General features: G+C 37.7%; 3 protein-coding genes across 6 annotated transcripts; 2 read left to right on the forward strand and 1 right to left on the reverse strand.

Moving 5' to 3' along the window:
- The first annotated feature begins 286 nt into the window (after positions 1-286).
- LOC103321447 (uncharacterized) lies at positions 287-3,170 on the forward strand. Its single transcript, XM_008223249.2, has 6 exons — positions 287-857; positions 1,404-1,521; positions 1,706-2,055; positions 2,141-2,272; positions 2,349-2,447; positions 2,523-3,170. Exons 1-6 carry the CDS (start codon positions 412-414, stop codon positions 3,070-3,072), a joined length of 1,695 nt encoding a protein of 564 aa, XP_008221471.2. The 5' UTR covers positions 287-411; the 3' UTR covers positions 3,073-3,170.
- On the reverse strand, positions 2,296-4,682 carry LOC103321446 (1-aminocyclopropane-1-carboxylate oxidase homolog 1-like). 3 transcript variants are annotated; one of them, XM_089045096.1, is made up of 3 exons: positions 3,632-4,682; positions 3,259-3,533; positions 2,296-2,425 (listed from the first exon to the last, which is right to left on the reverse strand). In XM_089045096.1, exons 1-2 carry the CDS (start codon positions 4,526-4,528, stop codon positions 3,285-3,287), a joined length of 1,146 nt encoding a protein of 381 aa, XP_088901222.1. In that variant the 5' UTR covers positions 4,529-4,682; the 3' UTR covers positions 2,296-2,425; positions 3,259-3,284. The 3 variants fall into 3 exon arrangements, with proteins under 3 accessions (XP_088901222.1, XP_088901221.1, XP_008221470.2); XM_089045095.1 differs by lacking the exon at positions 2,296-2,425 and adding an exon at positions 2,449-2,856; XM_008223248.3 differs by lacking the exon at positions 2,296-2,425 and having other exon boundaries at positions 3,129-3,533; positions 3,632-4,681.
- Positions 4,683-14,231: 9,549 nt separating this feature from the next.
- Positions 14,232-17,670, forward strand: MMZ1 (MMS ZWEI homolog 1). 2 transcript variants are annotated; one of them, XM_008223232.3, is made up of 6 exons: positions 14,233-14,446; positions 16,060-16,199; positions 16,330-16,455; positions 16,540-16,666; positions 16,808-16,867; positions 17,393-17,670. In XM_008223232.3, the coding sequence occupies exons 1-5, from the start codon at positions 14,419-14,421 to the stop codon at positions 16,864-16,866; spliced, it is 480 nt and encodes a 159-aa protein (XP_008221454.1). In that variant the 5' UTR covers positions 14,233-14,418; the 3' UTR covers position 16,867; positions 17,393-17,670. The 2 variants fall into 2 exon arrangements, with proteins under 2 accessions (XP_008221455.1, XP_008221454.1); XM_008223233.3 differs by lacking the exon at positions 17,393-17,670 and having other exon boundaries at positions 14,232-14,446; positions 16,808-17,164.
- The last annotated feature ends 1,586 nt before the right edge of the window (positions 17,671-19,256 follow it).

The following is a 19,256-nucleotide window of genomic DNA, read 5'->3' on the forward strand; positions in this document are numbered from 1 at the left end:
TTTTGTTTACAGCAGTCGTAATTTATTATCAAAAATAAATAAATAAAGATACGTATTGATATTTGTTACACACATACTTGCTTGGGGGTGCATTTGGTGTTTTATGTCAAAGAGGTCTTCTGATGTTCTGCTTGTGAATAAAGAGGAGATATTGAGGGCATTTTGGGTACATGAGATCTAAACTCCTTGGACATATTCGCAATCCGATTCGAGCACTGTTAGGAATTTGGACAGCTTACACTTGTTTCCAAACACAACCAAACTTTATAAAAGCAGTTAACCATCTTATACGCATTTCTGCTGCGAGATGTAAACTGAAGCAAGCAGGGTTTATAACTTCAAACAAACTTAACGGTCAGGCCGAGTCTTTTTCCACCAAAATTATCACAAAGCTCTGCCAAATATTGTCAAATGTACAAGCTTCTCAAAACCGGCCATGATAATCTCTATCCTGTCCTCAGAATCCACTTCCAAAACCCAAAATTTCTCATACCAATTTCGCAATTTCACAGCCCCAGCGAAACCCTAGCTCCCAATCCAAAGCTGGACTTCGTAGTGAATGAAGTTAAAGAGCTTCAATCGTCAAAAGACTCAAAACCCACATACAAGATCACCCAGTTGGCGTCAGGCACCGATGACCCGTCCGATCGGGGAAGCCTTACGAATGCGGAAGATTGTACGGTGCAGATTTCGCATCCGTGGCGGGAATGGCTGGAGCTGATGGAATGCTTGTTGAAAAGAGGCTACTTTGAAGAAGACGAAAACTCGTTTCGGAATGCTGAACTGGGTCCAAAGGAATCGAATCGTATACGAACAGCATGCCTGAATTTTGCTCGGGACCGTTGTAGTCTTATAAGGTAATGATGATGTTTTGCTTTTGAGGAGAGATGAATTATTAAGTTCTTTTCTTTTCCTTTTTGAGGTTATGAATTTAATAAACGATATGCATTTGAATATAAAGTATGGGATGAAATGTTTATTTTTATATTTGGGTATTTCAATTGTTATGCAACCTCAGCAGCAGATTTCGTGGTTGGAGTTAGAAATAACATTAGCTTGTTTTGTTTTATCATTACTATCAATTTTCCACATGCTTGCATTTTCATATCACTTCTGTATGCGTGTGTGTGTTTGCTCTTTTGTTATCTTGTTTCTGTAACCTGGAAGCAGGTTGATATGAGATTTTTCCCAATGCACTGAAGTTCTCCTTGCTTTGGTCTCATGAAAGCTAATTGCTCATGAGCTCACCTTATCCGGATACAATAGATTTAGAACCAAGGGTTGTTTGTGGAGAATCCAGTCTTTGGTTTTCAGGAGGGCATATGTTATTTACTGATTTTGCTTTGAAACCTGATAATTTTATTTCTAGACCTTAGCTCATTAAATTCCCTTTGTGTGGCCAGGTTATTGTCAAGGAAAGATATCCAGACCATTGCAGGATGTGGATGCCCGAGCTTAGATAGGAAAGTTGTCAACTCGGGAAAGCGTCTAAGGGCACATGTGGGCATTAATGAAGGAGATGTACGTGCTTAGTCTCTGAGTGTTTTCAGCACTCTTCCATTTAATAATGAATTCTCTCGTTCTCAAAATCTTATGTACTTCTACTTTAGAAATTAAAAAGGTATTTAGCATCCAATTAACCTTTCAGTAGAAAGAAAGCTTGAGATATAATCGTCATATCTAATAAGAACAGGCATTTTAGTAGGTCTGCAGCTCCTGCAATTTGAGAGGAGACTGCGAGAGAGCATATGTGAAGGCACGTGAAGATGAAGGTGGGCGTACTGTGGATGTCATGCGTTTCTTGTTAACGTATGGGCTTGATCCCATTACTGGTACAGTAGAGAACAAGCCATGTCTAAACCAAATGGTCAAAGAATCAGTGAGAAGGCTACTGAAAGAGATGGTAGATTACAGCAATGAGAACCTTGACTCCAATCTCCCAAAGTCTACAAGTACAACCATGAAAAGGGTTGCATCAGTGCCAAACCATTCAATTTCACAAGAAAAATTGCAGATAAATGTTCCAATGAAGCAAGGCGACTGGCTTTGCCCCAAGTAATTTGACAGCTGATCTTCTTGTTGTTTATGATTATTGAATCTTGATAAGTTGTTTTACCCTTCTTAGTATTCCCTTTGTCAGATGCAACTTCCTAAACTTCGCCAGAAATATCAAGTGCCTACGTTGTGATGAACTTTCTGAAGAAAGACTGGCAAACTTAAGGGAGGATCAGGATCATCTTCCATTGAAGAAGGGCGACTGGATATGTGACAAGTAATGGCTGCTATGATCTTAACTTTATTCCACACGTGGTTCCATTTCTTATTGAGACATCAAATTTTCTTTACAGATGCAATTTCTTAAACTTTGCAAAGAATGGTAGATGCTTACAATGCAAAGAGAAGCCTCCAAAGCGGCATATAAATCCTGGAGAGTGGGAATGCGACTCGTGAGTTTTTCTGAATCAAGTGATTCCAGATTTATACTTTACTTGTATATGACTAAATATCCGTTTTTCGTGCAGTTGCAATTATATTAACTTTAGGAGAAACATGGTGTGCTTAAAATGTGATCATAAAAGACCTAAGGCAGCACATTCTTCAGAGGCTTCTGCTGAACCTGTATGTGAAGATGGAGGCTGCCCTAATAATAACAGTATGAATTTTGTCGGAGGTGACTCTGACGTTAATGATCAATCATATGCGGGGCAATGTAGGCAAAGTCAAGATAGAGGTGTCGGCATGTGGAGATTTGTGGATGAAGGAGATGACGACGGTAGTCACTCAAAGTCATGGAATGAGGCTTTTGGATTTGTAGATTTCCCCATTGCAGGAGGTAAGACCGAGCTGTCTCGGAATCTGCAGAAGAGGGACAAATGGAAGTTGAAGATGTTAGAGAGGAGCAAAGGTGGCATGAGGGATATGGCAAACGATGATGGATCTAGGTCTGCCAGTATTCCAAGAAGCTTAGAGCTTACTGATTGCACAGATGATGAAGAGATGTCTGACTGGTTCGGGGATGGAAAGCTAGAAACAGCTAGTTCTCTATCTGAACCTAAGAAATTCGGTTTTTGAATCGAAATATTTTTACATGAGGATTTGTATCAATTTGATTTTGAGCACAGGCCATATAAGCTTTTTGAATTCCAATAATCTACATAACCTTTGAGGAAGATAAATTGCCACACAATACTATCAACTTTCCTGATACATAAGATTGAAGTTTAACAGTCTTATTATTACAGAAGATGAGATACGCACAGTACAGTTTGGTGAGGTGGTATTTTTCACAGCTCAAAGTGATTGACCAAAGCTTTGCCATCCAATCCTTTCGTGAAGAACCTTTGCATGAACTCTGAAAACGTGAACTCTCGGTAGAGTGGCGGTTTCTCGGGCGCGACCAGCTCTGGCAATGGACCATAGGTGCCCTCTCTATTGCTTGGATTGAAAAACACTGCAGTTGACACCCGTGGCTCGCGGTTTGAGTTTGCCAACACCCGATGATCTACACTCTTGTATTCCCCGTTGGACATAATCTGCAAATCAATCAACCCCAAAGTATTTAATTTTAAAGATTAAAAGTAAAAATAAAACGACCGCTCCCGTTAGATTATTGCTTGTATTTTGCACTTACCTGAAGTAAATCTCCAACGTTGATAACAAGAGCGCCGGGGACGGGTTTCACGTCCACCCAACCCTCACCGTGCTTAACCTGCAACCCACCCATGTGGTCCTGAAGCAGCAAGGTCAACACTCCCGGGTCAGAATGAGATGTAAGCCCCACCGTCAGATCAGGCTGGGGGCAGTACGGGTAGTAATGGCCCACCATCACCCTCCCTCCCAGACACGTCATCTCCTTCAACCTCCCCGCGCTCAATCCCAACCCTTCACTCACCAACTCCATCAGCGCCTCTCCCAGCCGTAGGATCTCCCCGTCCCACCCAACAATCTCGTCCCGACAAATCTCCGGCACTTCTTCAGGAGCCGCCGGAATAGGTCCCAGCTTTACTTGAAGCGTGTCCCTCCAGCTGGCAGCTTTTGAGCTGTACAGGTCGACGTTGGACAGATAAGATACGCCCGTGCCCATCTCTCTTCTGTAGACCGGCGCTTTGACCTCCGTCGGCTGTTCGTGGAAGGCCTTGATGCCGGCAATCGTACGGTCCAGAACCGCAGACGGGATGCCGTGGTTGGTGATCTGGAAGAAACCGAATGTTCGGCAGGCGCGGCTGATTTGTTGGACGATGGATGAGCGGCGATGGGTGTGAAGGTCGGAGAGGTCGATGGTGGGGATCGGCTGTTGCTGGGTTTGGGGTTTAGTATAGGGTCGGAGGTCGGGTAGTGTTTCGGGCGGGTGGATAAAGAAACGGGGGATGGAGATGAGGCCGGAGTCAACGAGGCCTTTGACTCCGAGCTTGGATTCATCGAATTGCTTGACTTGTTGAGCTCTATCGTAATCCTGTTGGCCGATCACGGTGGTGTTGGCCGCCATGGTTTTGTGGGTCGGGTAGGGTGCCTGTGTTTCAGTTGTCATCTCTACTTGTAAGAATTTGAGCAAGGAAGTAGAAGTAGATGATAGATACGACACAGCCACGTGGTCGTGATTAGAACCAGTAATTCAATAATAGCAATTTAGGTACGGAAGTTCAAATGGCACGGCATTGACCAACAAACACTCCCATATTTCTTCCTTTCTTTGCTCAACACATGATCAGCAGAAGTGGAGTGGAAGCGATAGTTATAGGCAAAACGACACTCCTATTCGTGTGGTTAAAAACAAATTAGACTTCTGATTGAAATTGAGAAGTGTACTCAAATTACTTGTCATTCTCAAACACAAATTAGGGATTTCTTTTGGGCCTTTTAGGGTTTAATTAAAAAATCTCATATGTGCATAAAAGTTAATCGATTGAAGGAGCTGGTTACACAACCAAAATGATGAAGAGCACAGAAGAAGGCAATGGAAGCTTGAACAAACCAGCTTAGAAAGGGCTTGATTATTTAACTTAGCTTCAATTTGATATAGGAGCTTTCAATGGTTAAAGTGTTTGTTGCTTTCAATGCTTTGTTTTTTCAATTGTCTGCATGTGTGATTTTGGAGAAATTCCTTATTTGTATCCTTTTGTACTGTATTGAGTTTGTTTCTTAAGCCCACTTTGGGATTGCTATCACTTTTAAAAAGTTGAGTCTTGTGCTTTGAAAATAATTAGCTGTAAAGTAAAGTAGCTCCATGTTTGGTAAAGAATATTTTTAAAATGTTGTTAGTACAAAAAGCAATGTCAAAATTGTTTGATAAGTTTTAATATAAAATGGTTGTAACTGTGAATAATAACTAAAATAGACATGATGTTGAAAGTGTTATGTACTAATCATGTGGTGGTAGTGGTGGTGATGGAGTGGAGGTGGTGGTGGTGGTGGTGGTGGTGAAGTTGGAGTTGGTGGTTATGGTTGTGGTAGTGGCGGTGGTGGGGATGGGGTTTGTGGAGGTGGTGGTGGTGATAGAAGCGTGGTGGTGTTGGTTGTGATGGATGTAGAGGTTTTAGAGAAGCTGGTTTTTGTGGTGGTAATTATGGTGGTGGAGGTGGAGGTGGTGGAGGAGGTGCTGGTTGTGGTGGTGGTGGCGAAGGATGAGGAGGAGGAGGATGTGGTGGTGGTGGTGGTGGTGGTGGTGGTGGCAGTGGCGGTGGTTGTGGAGGTACCGAATGTGGTGGTACAATTGGTGGAGTTGGATGTGGAAGTGGAGGAAATGTCATTTTTTAAAATGAATGGTGATATTTTGGGAATTAAAAAATTCATTAAAGGTTCATCTCTGCTTCTTTTGAAAGAACTTTGAAAAGCAACCAAATGCTTTTAAAAGTCAAAAAGCCACTGCTTTTAAAATAATTAGAATATTTTATTTTTACTAAACATCTTAAACTGCTTAACTTTAAAGTGAAGCATGTTTTTTGCCAGAAAAAGCAATCCCGAACGGGGCCTAAGTGGGATAGTTGGTGGGAAAGTAAAGGCTTTAGGAAGTAAATGTTTTTTTGTTGTTGTTGTTGGAATAGGAAGTAAAAGACAGTGATCCTGTGCATGTTTTCACTACTAAAGGCTTTAGGAAGCATAGTGTCTCTATTTATTTGCATAAAGTATTCAATATGCATGCTTTGCATTTTTGTTCTTATTTGGTTATGCCAAAAAATTTCAGATGTTGGGCCACTCCAATTGCTTTATAATACAGCATTTGATGACGTTCTAGATGCCTTTTTTTAATGAGGTTTTTAATTATCAATCACAGTTAACCCAAGAATATGTAGAACAAGTGCCTAATATAGGAACTATAGAGGTTCCTGTAGAGCCGGCTGGGAATGTCATCAATGAAGCGGGTAATGAAGAAGAAGAGAGTGCTGAAGAAAACACTAATTTTGATGGTAGGAGAAGAAGATTAGAATTTGATAATAATGCTGATGAATCAAACAAGGAAATTTATGAGAGTGACAATGATGCTGCCCTAGATGACAACAATGAATTTGATGTAGCTCTTCAGTCCAACTTTAGGAGAGTAGGAAATACTTATCCCACTAAAAATTTAGTGGTTGTTGCTTGTGAAGAATACAATTATACAAACTCTGGGAAATGATTTGACTCTCTAATTACTCTTCAGATGAGGAAGGTAAAAAAGGATAAAATTTTCAGAGTTTTGTAAGTCTGATTTGGATAACCCTAACTTTGAGAGGGGAATGTTATTTGGAAGCAAGGAAGAATTGAAAAAAGCTATGAAAAATTATGTAGTGCAAGGCAATTATCGTATTAAATTTGTGAAAAATGATAAAAGGAGGATAACTACACAATGTTTAGGGTATAATGTGTCTGATAGTCAATGTGCAAGAGCTAAGAACAGGGCCAATGAGATAATATAAGGGACTTATAAGGAGCAATACTCAAGGTTGAGAGAGTATTGTGATGAGGTCATAGCAACTAATGTTGGAAGCATAATGAAGATAAGAGTGGAGCCTCCTCCACATTTTCAGAGGCTTTATGTATGCCTTGATGCATGCAAAAAAGGTTTTCTTTCTAGTTGTAGACCTATCATTGGAGTAGATAGGTGCCACTTGAAGGGTCCTTTCTCGGGTAAAGCCTAGTTGTTTCAGTTTTTTTTTAGTTGTTTCAATTTCTCTTTTTTTTAGTTATTTCAGTTTCTTTTCCTTCACTTTGTTAGTTGTTAACTTCATTTTTTTAATAGGTCAATTGTTTGCTGCAATGGGGGTTGATGCTAATGATAACACGTATCTCATTGCATATCCTGCAGTAGAGTTGGAAACAAAAGATACTTGGAGTTAGTTTTTGGAGTTTTTGATTGATGATCTTGGTCCTGCAAGTGACCATGGTTAGATATTTATATCTGATCAACAAAAGGTGACTTCATTGTTTGTCATTTTTTCTTCTTTTTTTTTTGCTTCATTTTGTTTTAGTTTCTTTAAAGTTTAATAACTGATTGTTTGTGATTATAGGGACTGAACAGAGCATTTGACATTGTGGTGCCTCAAGCTCAACATAGATGGTGTGTTAGGCACATTGATGGGAACTTCAAAGACAAGTTCAAGGGGAAGAGCCTAAAGGATCTGTTATGAAGTGCAACTAGGGCATCAAATAGGTATGAATTTGAGGTTGAAATGAATAAACTGAAATATATGAATGGAGCTGCATATGATTGGTTGATGTCAAAAGATCTAGACAAGTGGATCAGACATAGGTTTAGTACTGCCCCTAAATGTGACATGTTGTTAAATAACTTGTGTAACACCTTTAATAACTATATCTTGACTGCTCGAGATAAACTCATACTAACCATGCTAGAAATGATAAGGTGTAACATTATGAAAAGGTTTCAAATGAAGAGGGAAACATTGTCAAAACATGAAGGGTCATTTGCCCTAAAATTCAAAAGAAGTTGGAGAAGATCAAATATATCTCAACTGGGACTTGTATGCCAACTTAAGCTAGACTTGGACCTTATGAATTTCAAGTAGGAGAGTATTTACATGATCAACATGGGGTAAATATAGTTGAGATGACATGTAGTTGGAGAAGATGGGATCTTAATGGTATCCTTTGCATTCATGATTTTTCTGCTATATATATGTATAGAAGACATCCAGAAGATTATGTCGCCATATGTTACCACAAAGACACTTACTTAAAGGCTTATGAGTCAATAATTCATCATGTCAAAGGCTTTCACATGTGGCCAAGGTCAAACCAAGCATCATTGTCACCTTCACTTGCTAGAAAACAACTAGGGACACTAAGGAGAAGTAGAAAAAAAGACCATGAGATGGAGAAGACAGCTAATGTCATAAGTGCAAATTTGAGAAGAAAAGGGACTGTTACTTGTACTAGATGTTTTCAAAAAGGTCACAACAATAGGAATTGTAAGAATCAGCCACAAGACCTTCTACTTGGAACTTATATTGATAAAAGATGGACAACTAGGTATCCTTCAAAGAAAAAGAGAGGCTCTGGTTCTCAAACCAATGCATCTGGTTCTCAAATGAATGCAAGAGGTTCTGAAACCAATGGATATGGTTCTAAAATGAATGCAAGAGGTTCTCAAACCAATGCATATGTTTCTCAAATGAATGTGGAAAGAAGAAAGCTTCATGTGAGTTTCAGTTCATAATTTTGTAATTTTTTTTACCAACTTCATGTATATTACAATGATTGGTAAACTTTTTTTTTTTCAATGCAAATCAAGAAAAGCTCATCACATGCAACTTTGCAGCAAGGTGTATCGAGTTATGTGAATCTATATGCCTCTACCTATGTGAATCCATCTGCTTCTATTTCTGTGAATCCATTTGCTTCTGTGCATCCAACTCTAAGGCAAGTTCCAAGACTTTGGGAGTTAGCAGTAGTGATCCATGGAAACCACCATGGAAAGCACCAATGAATTGAATAAAGTAGAAATTCAACTAAAGTGAAACATATTCATATTCTTGACTATTTTGTGAATTAATGAAGTTGGGAATATAAAAGTATTTTGAACTGTTGGATCTTTCAATTGTTGCACCTTTTGAATGTAAAAGTATTTTGAATTGATGCATGTTTGACATCAGTTGTTAACATTCTGAAGTTTTTTAGTTGCTGGAACATTTGTTATGTAATAGCATTTTGAAGTTGTTTTGGAATTAAAAGTCACTTTTTTGGAATTAAATGTGAGTAGCAAGTTGATTGTTAGTAGTATTTAGCATTCTGTCATATCAAATGAGTAAACACCAAATTTATTGTAGCATGAAAGTGTCAAGTTGCTGTTGAAACAAATGTCAATTGAATAAAGCAATTTGAATCAAAATAAAGCTTCCATTCTACATTCCTTGCAAATTTCGAAACCAAAAGAACTACAACATTCAAAATACATAACATATGGGAATGGTGCCAACGTTCAATTTTTTGCTAACTTCATAACCACAATCATTATCAACAACACATAAATTAATGGCTTAATTATGTACATGCCCCCTGTGCTTTCCAACTTATCTCAGATTACCACCTGTGGTGGAAAACGTCTCAAAGTACCCCAACGTGCAAAAAACTGTCTCACGTTACCCTTTCCGTCAGTTTTTTGAAGTTCCGAATATTCTGTTCATCTCCCCAAAATTCCGAGAACAGTAGTCCCTCCCCTTTGTTACTGTTCATCGCTTATTTACCCTCCAAAACTCAGAAATTTCTCCTAACCAACACAACTAGCAGCAAGAACAACTCGAGATGTTGAAAAATCATACCTGGATCGAAGAAAATGGTGCTCGGAATCGCCCGAACGAGCAATGGAGATTTTGGGTAAAAACCAGCCAATTTCTTGCTTTTTTCGGTGATCCAGACGACGGTTGGCAGCGGCTGAGATGTGAGGGTGGTAGAGGACAACGTGCTGGTTCTTTTGATATCCATGTCGTCGCTTGGGGTGGCGGAGGAGGCGATGGCAGCCCAAAAACTGGTGCGATGAGCGGTAAAAAATGGGAGGAGCTGCTGTTCGGAATTTTGGGAGATGAACGATGAACGTTCAGAACGGAACTTCAAAAAACGGAAAGGTAACGTGAGATGCTTTTTGCACGCTGGGGGTACTTTGAGACGTTTTCACCACAGTGGTAATCTGAGATAAGTTGGAAAGTACAGAGGGCATGTACATAATTAAGCCTAAATTAATAGTAGAAATCCACAAATCAACAAAAACAAATCCCTAATTCCATTTAGGGAATTTACAGTAGAATCTTGCAACCTTTTGGGCTTCTAAAATTCATCTTCCAAGCAGCCATTAATGCCTTCACCTTCTCTCACTACTTGATTCCATCTGCTTGCTTGATTGAATCTAATTGGTTTATCATCCCAAATAAATCCGCACAATAAAGTGTTCCCTGCCTAGCACAATTTCAAAATTGATAACACAAAAACCAGATTCACCATTTATACCCAAAAATTAACAAAAATAAATTTTCTTATTACATAAGATCTAGTGCATTTCCAGAAACATCTCCCACGAGTCCTATCTCTCTTGGAGATTCCCAATCTCATTTCGCCATTACAAAATTGACACCTTGGAGCTTGGCCAGAGTTCAACATCTCTCAAACTTCCCCCAAAATGGCCTAATTCGAATGTGTAAGGCTGAGCCAGTATTTTGGGTTTATAAGATGGTTCGATTTGATTGTAATATCCTTCCATGTGAGGGGCACGTGCTCAAGGCCTAACATAAGTAAAAGGAATCTAACGGAAATTGAGAAGTGTCCTCGAATTGCTTGGAATCCTAAACCACAGTGGCAAAAGTGACGAAATTGAAACTATAAGGACCTTAGTGGTAAAAGTTGGAAACCGCATGGACTACAAGTGTCGTTTTGCTATAATTCTATAATGAGGGCTTTATATATGGGCCTTAGCTTAGGTAAGGTCTTATGTCTTAATCGTTGGATAAAATTGGTTAGCCTGATCCAACGGTTAAAAGATAGTACCTCATCTAAGGGCCATATATAAGATCCTTACTATAGAATAACTCGGAGTGGAAGAGAATATGCTAAATGGACCCAGAATCAGAACATGTTGTAGTCCAGACTTCTAAGCCCACTTGGAAAGGATTTAAGGCCGAAATATTATTCAAAGTCATTATGCTAAATGGACTAAAAACATATACTAGCCCAAATATAGCTAAATGGCCAATGAGTTCTCATTTTTGTCTTATATATATATATATATATATATATATATATACAGAGAGCTTCCATTGAGGGATCTCTCAAATAAGCTTATTGGAGGAACACCCCTTGTAGGGCCCACTTCAAATTGTATTTCACTAATCCAAACATTCTATTTTGTAGATACTCATTCAAATATCATATCTACAAAAAATCATTTGAATCCGATATCATTTGACCACTCATTTGAGTTATTAAAATTTTAGTACTTTCTTGAAACACTGTGTTCATTGATTTTGTAGGACTCAATTGGATGTTGAAACGGTTTCCGATTTGTATAATTTTTTGTAAGGATGATATATGAATGAAGACCTAAAAAATAGATGGTTTGGATCATTGGAAAAAAAGTTGTAGGGTACCCTAAAAGGTGTCCCTCAAATGAGGGACGCCCTTTAGGGTACTCTACAACTTTTTTTGCATTTTGTATATAGCATTGGTGCTCAAACAATACAACGGGGTCCTTCAAATCCACTCACCACCACCAACACTTGAGTTTGTAACTTTAATTTGTAACATTGGTACATTGTATTTTCCTTTTAGTTTGTAACTTTAATTAATTTTGAATTGGATTTTTCCTTTGGGTTGTAATTTTAATACATTTTGCATTGCATTTTCCTTTTGGTTTGTAACTATAAAGGATTTGGAATTGGAATGCTTGAGAAGTTGAGGTTGTGAATGCTTGAGAAGTTTAACTTTAACTGGAATGTTTGGAAGTGTAACTTTAATTTTCTTTAGGTTGTGAATGCTTGAGAAGTTAAGGAGGTTGTGAATTTATATATGCTTGAGAAGTTGAGGTTGTGAATTTATATTTTTTGGGTTAAAGTATGCTTCAAATCAAAAGGCTTCAAAAGAAGCATCAAAATTAGGCCTAAAATGTAAAAGATTAGATTTTTATGACAAAAAAAAAACTTGCGGTTTTAAACTGCTAATTCATGGTAACCAACAGCTTTTTGCGGTTTCAAAAATCACAATACCGCAAATAGTTGGTCAGTTTGGTTTGGACAAAAATTGCGTTTATCGAATCACAACCACCCCTAGTACATATATATATATATATATATATCTGTGTGTGTGTGTGTGTAAGTGATGGGAGTGGTTTTTTTTTTTTTTTTTTTTTGGTTTAATAAAGTTTAGAGAGTAGTTAGCTACCCTCACCACCAGAGTCAGAGTAGACCTATAACTTCAAACCGAAAGGATTTACACGTAACATTCAACTGTCAACTGCCACGAGTATGAATTTACGTAGAAAATTACAAATCGCGGACAGCAATAAGAGTTTGAAATGTGCGACTTCTTTGAAAATTAACAAACAAAAAATGAGCGAATTAGATCGCTGCATCAGAATAGTACACAATTTCATTTCTCCATTGGTTTCAATCCTATCAGTTGGCACATATTTATCGTGAAGCAAATATGATGTACGGGAGATGAACTTGCAGTTATCTGCCTGCTGCAGCTGCAGGTCACATGTCATTCCATATGTTATCAATAACATTGGCCCCTCATCAATGGATGGACTGGAACTGTCGATTGTAAGTGCATATTTGAAAAGGCTTGAAAATGTGATAGATTACAGTAAAAGTGTTCACTTCACTCTACAAGTAGGTGAGGTAGGTGCAGAATTCACACTATCATAATTAATTACTGAACAATGAGCTGAAAAAGGAAAAACAATAAATTAATCTGATTCAGAATGTTTAAATACCCATGTAGGTGCATGGATTCAAAAAGCAGCAGAATAAATATTTTTTGCGAGTAAATTTTAACAGTTAAATTTTCAAAACTAACCGTGCATTGTTTGCATCCGCGCCAAAATCATCGAATGTAATGCAAACAAAAATTGTATAGTGAGGGCATTATATATAGTCCTTAGGTGAGGCATTATATTTTAACTGTTTGATCAAATTAATTAATATGATTCAACGGTTAAGATATATGACCTCACCTAAAGGCTATATATAAAGCCGTCACTATAGAATGAATTCTAAGCCCTATCTCTTCCCCAGCACCTGTTTCGCACCCATGGGCGGAACTAGGTAAAGGGCTACCATGGGCTCTAGCCCAGGTAGCCTTTTTATAAAATTAAAATATATTACATATATTTTAATGTTATTCATCTCATAAAAACTTAGTAGCCCACTCAAATGTAGTTTTGTAACCCATTGTCTACTCAATTTTTGTAGGCATATAATCATATTATATTTAATTTGTTTGCTCAATTAATAAAATAATCTCTTAATAAACATTCATGATTTTAACTCTCAACCTTTTACTATTTTATCCCAATCTGTATTTTAATATATTTCTAGAAAAACGATAGAAACAGTAAGTATCCAAACAAAAATTGGTCCTTAGATTTTAAGCTAAACAACTTTAATTAGCCCACCAATTGAAAAATTTATGGTTCCACCCATGTTTACACCTCATTGAATTGAAGTTACTTTGCATAATATATTATTAGAACTAATTAAGTGATGTTTGTTTAATGACAATACAATATACAGATTCGCAGATATGTTTACAGTGATGTGATTAATCGTCAAGACTTGTGCAAGCTCTTCAATTGTTCTGGCATACAGGTTTCAGCATGAAACGTGTATCAGCTGGTTTTAGCATGAAATATGTACAATTAATTAATGTTGTGAAGGTGAAATATCTTTTTATCGTGTGGGCTTTTTTGGGCCTTCTACTTTATTTCACTGCCTGGCTTTTGGGCTTTTGTTTTTTCTGTTGTCCCAGGCTGTTGCCGCTTCGCTCTTCTTCTACAAATGTGGTAAAAAGTGAAAATTTCAGAGAAAGAGAAAAGACTATTCTGTACTTACCGCGAAAATAATGAGAACGATTCTCCTCTTCTATTCGTGGGCCCCGTCTTACATTGCATGTACGGTGCGGATTTATTTTGACTCGGGATGCATTAGTTGGAATAATAATAATGTACGTCTCAGATGGCGCCGCTGTAGATGAATAGCGATACACCCTCAGCGGAAGGAATACTTGACTCGGATCCTCCCTCGTCCTCTTACTCCTTTTTATCCTTTCTCCATGTGTGCCTTGGCCCTTCGCGAGCCATAGTTGGACTCAGACAGTCTCCAATCCATCGTCACAGCCCTTCTCTTACTCTCTCTCTCCCTCCCTCTATATATATTTTTATATAAATATATATAGATATCTTCAGCTGTGTTTGGAATCTGCAAATTCAACATCAAAATGGGGTCTGAAGGATCAAGCGTTGTCGGTGAGCCCTGCTGCAAAACCTAAGATTTTTTCTCACTCTCTCAGTTATATTTGCATTCATTTTTTCCATGCGTTCATCTAAACATAGCGCCAATCAATTCTTATGTGTGGATTTGGTTCCTGAATCGTACGTTTTCGTGCCCAATTTATTTACTTTTTCTATCTGAATTTAATTGCTTTTTTGTTCGTTAACCTAGTGAAGAAGTTGTGCTTATCAATTTGTTTTCATTTTTATTTTTATCAATTTGGTTGCTGATATGTGTCTGGATCATAATATTTTTAGGATAGTTGCTTAGATTTGTTAGGAGTTTCATTGCATTCTGACTCTCTTCTAATGCCAATCAATGTTAGTATCAGTTCCTTGAGTCATTTTAGCCTAAAGTATCTGTAAGAATCGCATCATTAGAGTTTAATATGACAAAGAATATTGTGTTGAAATTAGTATGGAACAGAACAGTGCACATAACGTATGCATTTGAGGTACTATTATGTTTTAACACCTTCCTGATGTAATTACACTAGTGTAGCCAGTACAGGTGTTTAGGGCTAGCTGATGTTATGTCAATACTAATAATTTTGGCTTATCTTTCCATTTGGCTGAAGATTTTGAACTGGAAATTTTTTCTCTTGATGTCAAAAAATTGTTGTACATAACAATAGCATGAGACAAGATAGAGACTTAAGTAAGTTGTGTTGTGCTTTAGCCACTCCTTTCTTCTTTTTCCTTTTCCATCTGTATTTGGTTTGGCTAAATTATGATTTACGAACCTCCATTCTATCTTCTGTATGTGGATTCATCACATAAACGGGGTTGTACCATTTTTCTGCCCTCGTTCTCACACTCATACTCGTATCTTGATGTAAGTTAAGTAATTGTGTTGGCACAAACCAATGCATCAATTCCTTCATTATCTTCCTGTTGAACATATACTCCATAGTTGAATCTAACAGCCTCAAAGTTCTAGTATCTTCTCTTACATGGTAGTTCTTTCTAGCATCTTCTCTTACATCTGAGTTCATGTAATTTTTAATATGGAAGACATGATGATTCATCTTTAGATTTAACATTACGTAAGGAAGGACACTCCAAAATTGTGTTCAATTGGATATCAAGATGTTACATTTACATCGTAATTTCGCAAGCTATCTTGAGTTATTACATATCTTCTTATGGAAACGAGCACTATGAGGGCAAAGATCAATTTAGAACACCACTACTTTTGGTCTTGAGAAAATGCAATCAGAGAAATGTCCATGTCCATGTCTTTCTAACACTAGGGTGGTTCCACTTGTCCGTAACCATTTCTCATCTGGTTTCCCCAAAGCAGGGTATAGAGAGTAGAACTGAAAATTGAGGTGTTTGATGTATTGTTGCATATTGTTCTCATTTCTCTCTTAAGTTAGAAATTATAAGTTAACAACTACCTCTTGCAAATGTTCTATTGGTTCTCTCTCGCTTCAAAGAATAAAAGAAAATAAATAATGGCCACCATTGAACAAAGCCTTTTAGTCTTGGTGTAATTTTTTTTTTTTTGGTGATTGCTATACTATGGTATTCATTCTCTTCATGCATGAGTTGTAATTATATCTCTTGGGTTTGTTTTTCGTTCACAGTTCCGAGGAATTTCAGATTGCTGGAAGAGCTCGAGAGGGGTGAAAAGGGAATTGGGGATGGCACTGTTAGCTATGGGATGGATGATGCCGATGATATATATATGCAGTCATGGACGGGGACAATCATTGGCCCCCCCAATGTAGGTTTCTTACTTTTTTTTCCAAATGCACTTCTAAATTTATAATATGTATCATGTAATGGTGCATCCCAAATGATGTCATTCTTTGAATATAGAAGATTAATGTCTTGCTGATCTTGCTTCTTGCTAGACTGTGCATGAAGGGAGAATTTGCCAGTTGAAACTGTTCTGTGGAAAGGATTATCCGGATAATCCACCAACTGTTAGGTTCCAAACAAGGATTAACATGACATGTGTCAATCAGGAAACTGGAGTGGTAGGTGATGTTACCCTTTAAATATTCAGATAATATGTTCCTATGGTATGGTTGAAACTAGCTGATTGGTGAACAAATTACCAGGTTGAACCCAGTCTTTTCCCCATGCTTGCAAATTGGCGAAGGGAATATACAATGGAGGACATATTGACACAATTGAAGAAAGAGATGATGTCACCACAAAACCGAAAGCTCGCTCAGCCACCTGAAGGTTTGTCAATTCCTGTTTCTTGCTTCACATACTTTACTCTTTTTTAAGTCTCGATTGATTGAATTTAATTGCTTGTATTGCTTTCTTTCTGCTCACATCATGTAGAAATGGAGAGTTAAATATTTGAATATGAATTCTCAGGCAATGAAGATGGAAGGGGTGATCAAAAGGGGCTTGTGGTGAAATGTTGCATTTTCTAAGGTGAGACTTGTATGAGCATGTGATACCGTATATAGCATATAGGTTGAGTGATACCAGTTACGGAGCATATAGGTTGAGTGATACCAGTTAAGGAGCATCTTTGTGCTAATCCTGACAAATGTAATTAAGAATTGCTCCCATCTGGAACCATGAGCTGTTTGTGAGATGTAACCCTATCCGTTACTGTTTGAGGCTGCAGTTCAGAATATGAACTCTTTGAGCCTGCAGTTCAAAATGTAATTGAGGACTGTTCTATGAGGAACCTTGATTGGCAATTCAAGACCCCATTTCAATGAACTTTGAGCCGTATTTAATCGGTTACTATGACATATGGCTATGCTGGACACACACACACACACACTTGTTATGTTTTCATACAAACAATAGGAACATTACACACACGTAGGACAGTAGCTGAATACAAGTCCTTGATGAGGAGAGGTTTCCTGAATTCTTGTGTTTCTAGAAATGTTTGAATTTTCCTAAATGTGACTGCATTTTGTTTGGCTATTATTGTATTTGCAGAATTGGGTGACAACTCCGTAAGTTTCTGCGGATGTTATGTTAGGGTGGCTGTTTCTTGATTCTCTAACGTGAATGCATTTGAAATCGCACCAAATACCGAGTTTGTTTTTGTGGGTAAATGATATGTAATTATATGAATCAGTGAATTACGAAATACCGATTCTTCAATGTTTTTTTTTCTTTTCGTGTCTGAAGCCCTAAAGTTTGGATATGAATTCTAATAAAGATGATGAATGATCCAATATTTTATAATAAATAATAATGTTGAAAACGAGAAACATCGAGCATGGCCTTAGGCTATTACGCACGCTAATGATGATTTGTGTGCTAAGAGAAGACTCGAGCATTTTATGGTTCTTGTTTGTTAAGCTAAACATGACATGCCCGCAAAAAATCCAATGTAAGTCGAAAATCTTTAGTATATAGATACAAAATGTTTGCGTCTGAAGCAATCAGAAAACAGAATCTCTGTTGGCGTGCACATTTACATTTGGTTTGTACCACCCCCATGTATAAATTATGCAACGCATCTTCTCTTATAGGTGACGCGTAATGGTTCTCTTCTCTGTTCATTTGGAAATGTTGTATTTTGGTTCAGAGCGTAAGTGGAGGGATGTCATTGAATTTTCATATATAATAATAATAATAAAAGAAGTAGAGATGAAATTTGTTTGACATTTGGGCCGCTAAAAGGGAGTAGCCGTTGAAGTCCACAAGGTGATTGAGGTTTCTCAGAAGGATTGACTTTTGAGTTAATGGCGGTTTGCAAATGTAAAAAGGTATCTGCGCGTCCCAAAAGACGAGGCCAGAGCAGATGCCGAGAACCCTGGAATAACCCTGAATAAAGTTTTATTAATAAAATTGTATTTATGTTGAAGTGAATTTCAGTATCCGATGATGAGAAGCTAATGATTCGTTTTCTTTCCCTTATTCGGAAGAAGTACACTACAACTACACACAGGGTTCACAATTATTGGTACTTAAAAAACAACCAAAAGTGATTGTTGTCGATGCAAAGCAGCTTCCTTTTGTGGGTCTGGATGGGTGCGTGTGGACAAGGCAGGCAGGAAAGGATGAATGAGTACGAGTGTTCACACTGTGGATGACAGATGGGGCGAAGTGACGTAAAAGCATATGAGTTTAGTTGAGTGCCCACCCGCTGCTTCCTCCCTCTTTGGCTTTTGGTTTTCCCTCTTCCTTCTCCTATTCCTCTTCCTGTAAAGCAAAAGCAAAAGCAAAAGCAAAAGCAATGAAGCAGCCAATCACGCCTCCTTCCTTTGTTATATTTTACTGTTATTTCCGTGTAGTGTTAGAATAGATAGCTTTAGTTGCCACAATTCAGCATAACTAACCATTTTTAATGTAATTAATTCTTTCTCCAACTAGATTGCATTAGAAATGGAGCAAAACCCTTAAATTGTTCATAAACAAGGAATGTCTCTCACCTCAAAACAAGGAATGTCTCTCACCTCACCCCCACACACATCCATGCTTATTTTGAAATTCCAAGCCCATGCCTAAAGAGCACTAATTACCAAAGAAAATTAAATAAAACATGAATGGAGAATCCTTCTTTTGAAAAAACACATAATGAATAATGATAGATAGATTCTGTAGAAGAAAATAAAAAGGAACAAAATCAATTTATTGACTTTGCTCACATTACCCAAAATTCCTTCACCTTATTTTTCTTTGAATAAAAATAGTGTTTTTTTCCTTTATTACAACACAAAAATAGTTTCCTTGCTGAGTAAATCACTCAACAAAAATAAATAAAAATTAGAATTCGGAAAAAGTGCCGTTGGGAAGATGCTCTCTTTTGAAAACAGGAGAGAGATGGTTTTTGGTTTTGGTTTAGAGTGGT

This window comes from Prunus mume, linkage group LG2 (genome assembly GCF_029339155.1).
Source record: "Prunus mume cultivar Tortuosa linkage group LG2, ASM2933915v1, whole genome shotgun sequence".
NCBI classification, from domain to species: Eukaryota; Viridiplantae; Streptophyta; class Magnoliopsida; order Rosales; family Rosaceae; genus Prunus; species Prunus mume.

Bases quoted from the DNA above. Each gene is read 5' to 3' on its own strand.
- LOC103321447 (XM_008223249.2), top strand. From the start codon at position 412: ATGTACAAGCTTCTCAAAACCGGCCATGATAATCTCTATCCTGTCCTC. The intron at 858-1,403 runs GTAATGATGATG...TTGTGTGGCCAG, and splicing joins GACCGTTGTAGTCTTATAAG to GTTATTGTCAAGGAAAGATA. The intron at 1,522-1,705 runs GTACGTGCTTAG...GCATTTTAGTAG, and splicing joins TGGGCATTAATGAAGGAGAT to GTCTGCAGCTCCTGCAATTT.
- LOC103321446 (XM_089045096.1), bottom strand. From the start codon at position 4,528: ATGACAACTGAAACACAGGCACCCTACCCGACCCACAAAACCATGGCG. The intron at 3,534-3,631 runs GTAAGTGCAAAA...ATTGATTTGCAG, and splicing joins ACGTTGGAGATTTACTTCAG to ATTATGTCCAACGGGGAATA.
- MMZ1 (XM_008223233.3), top strand. From the start codon at position 14,419: ATGGGGTCTGAAGGATCAAGCGTTGTCG. The intron at 14,447-16,059 runs GTGAGCCCTGCT...TTTCGTTCACAG, and splicing joins TGAAGGATCAAGCGTTGTCG to TTCCGAGGAATTTCAGATTG. The intron at 16,456-16,539 runs GTAGGTGATGTT...ACAAATTACCAG, and splicing joins TCAATCAGGAAACTGGAGTG to GTTGAACCCAGTCTTTTCCC.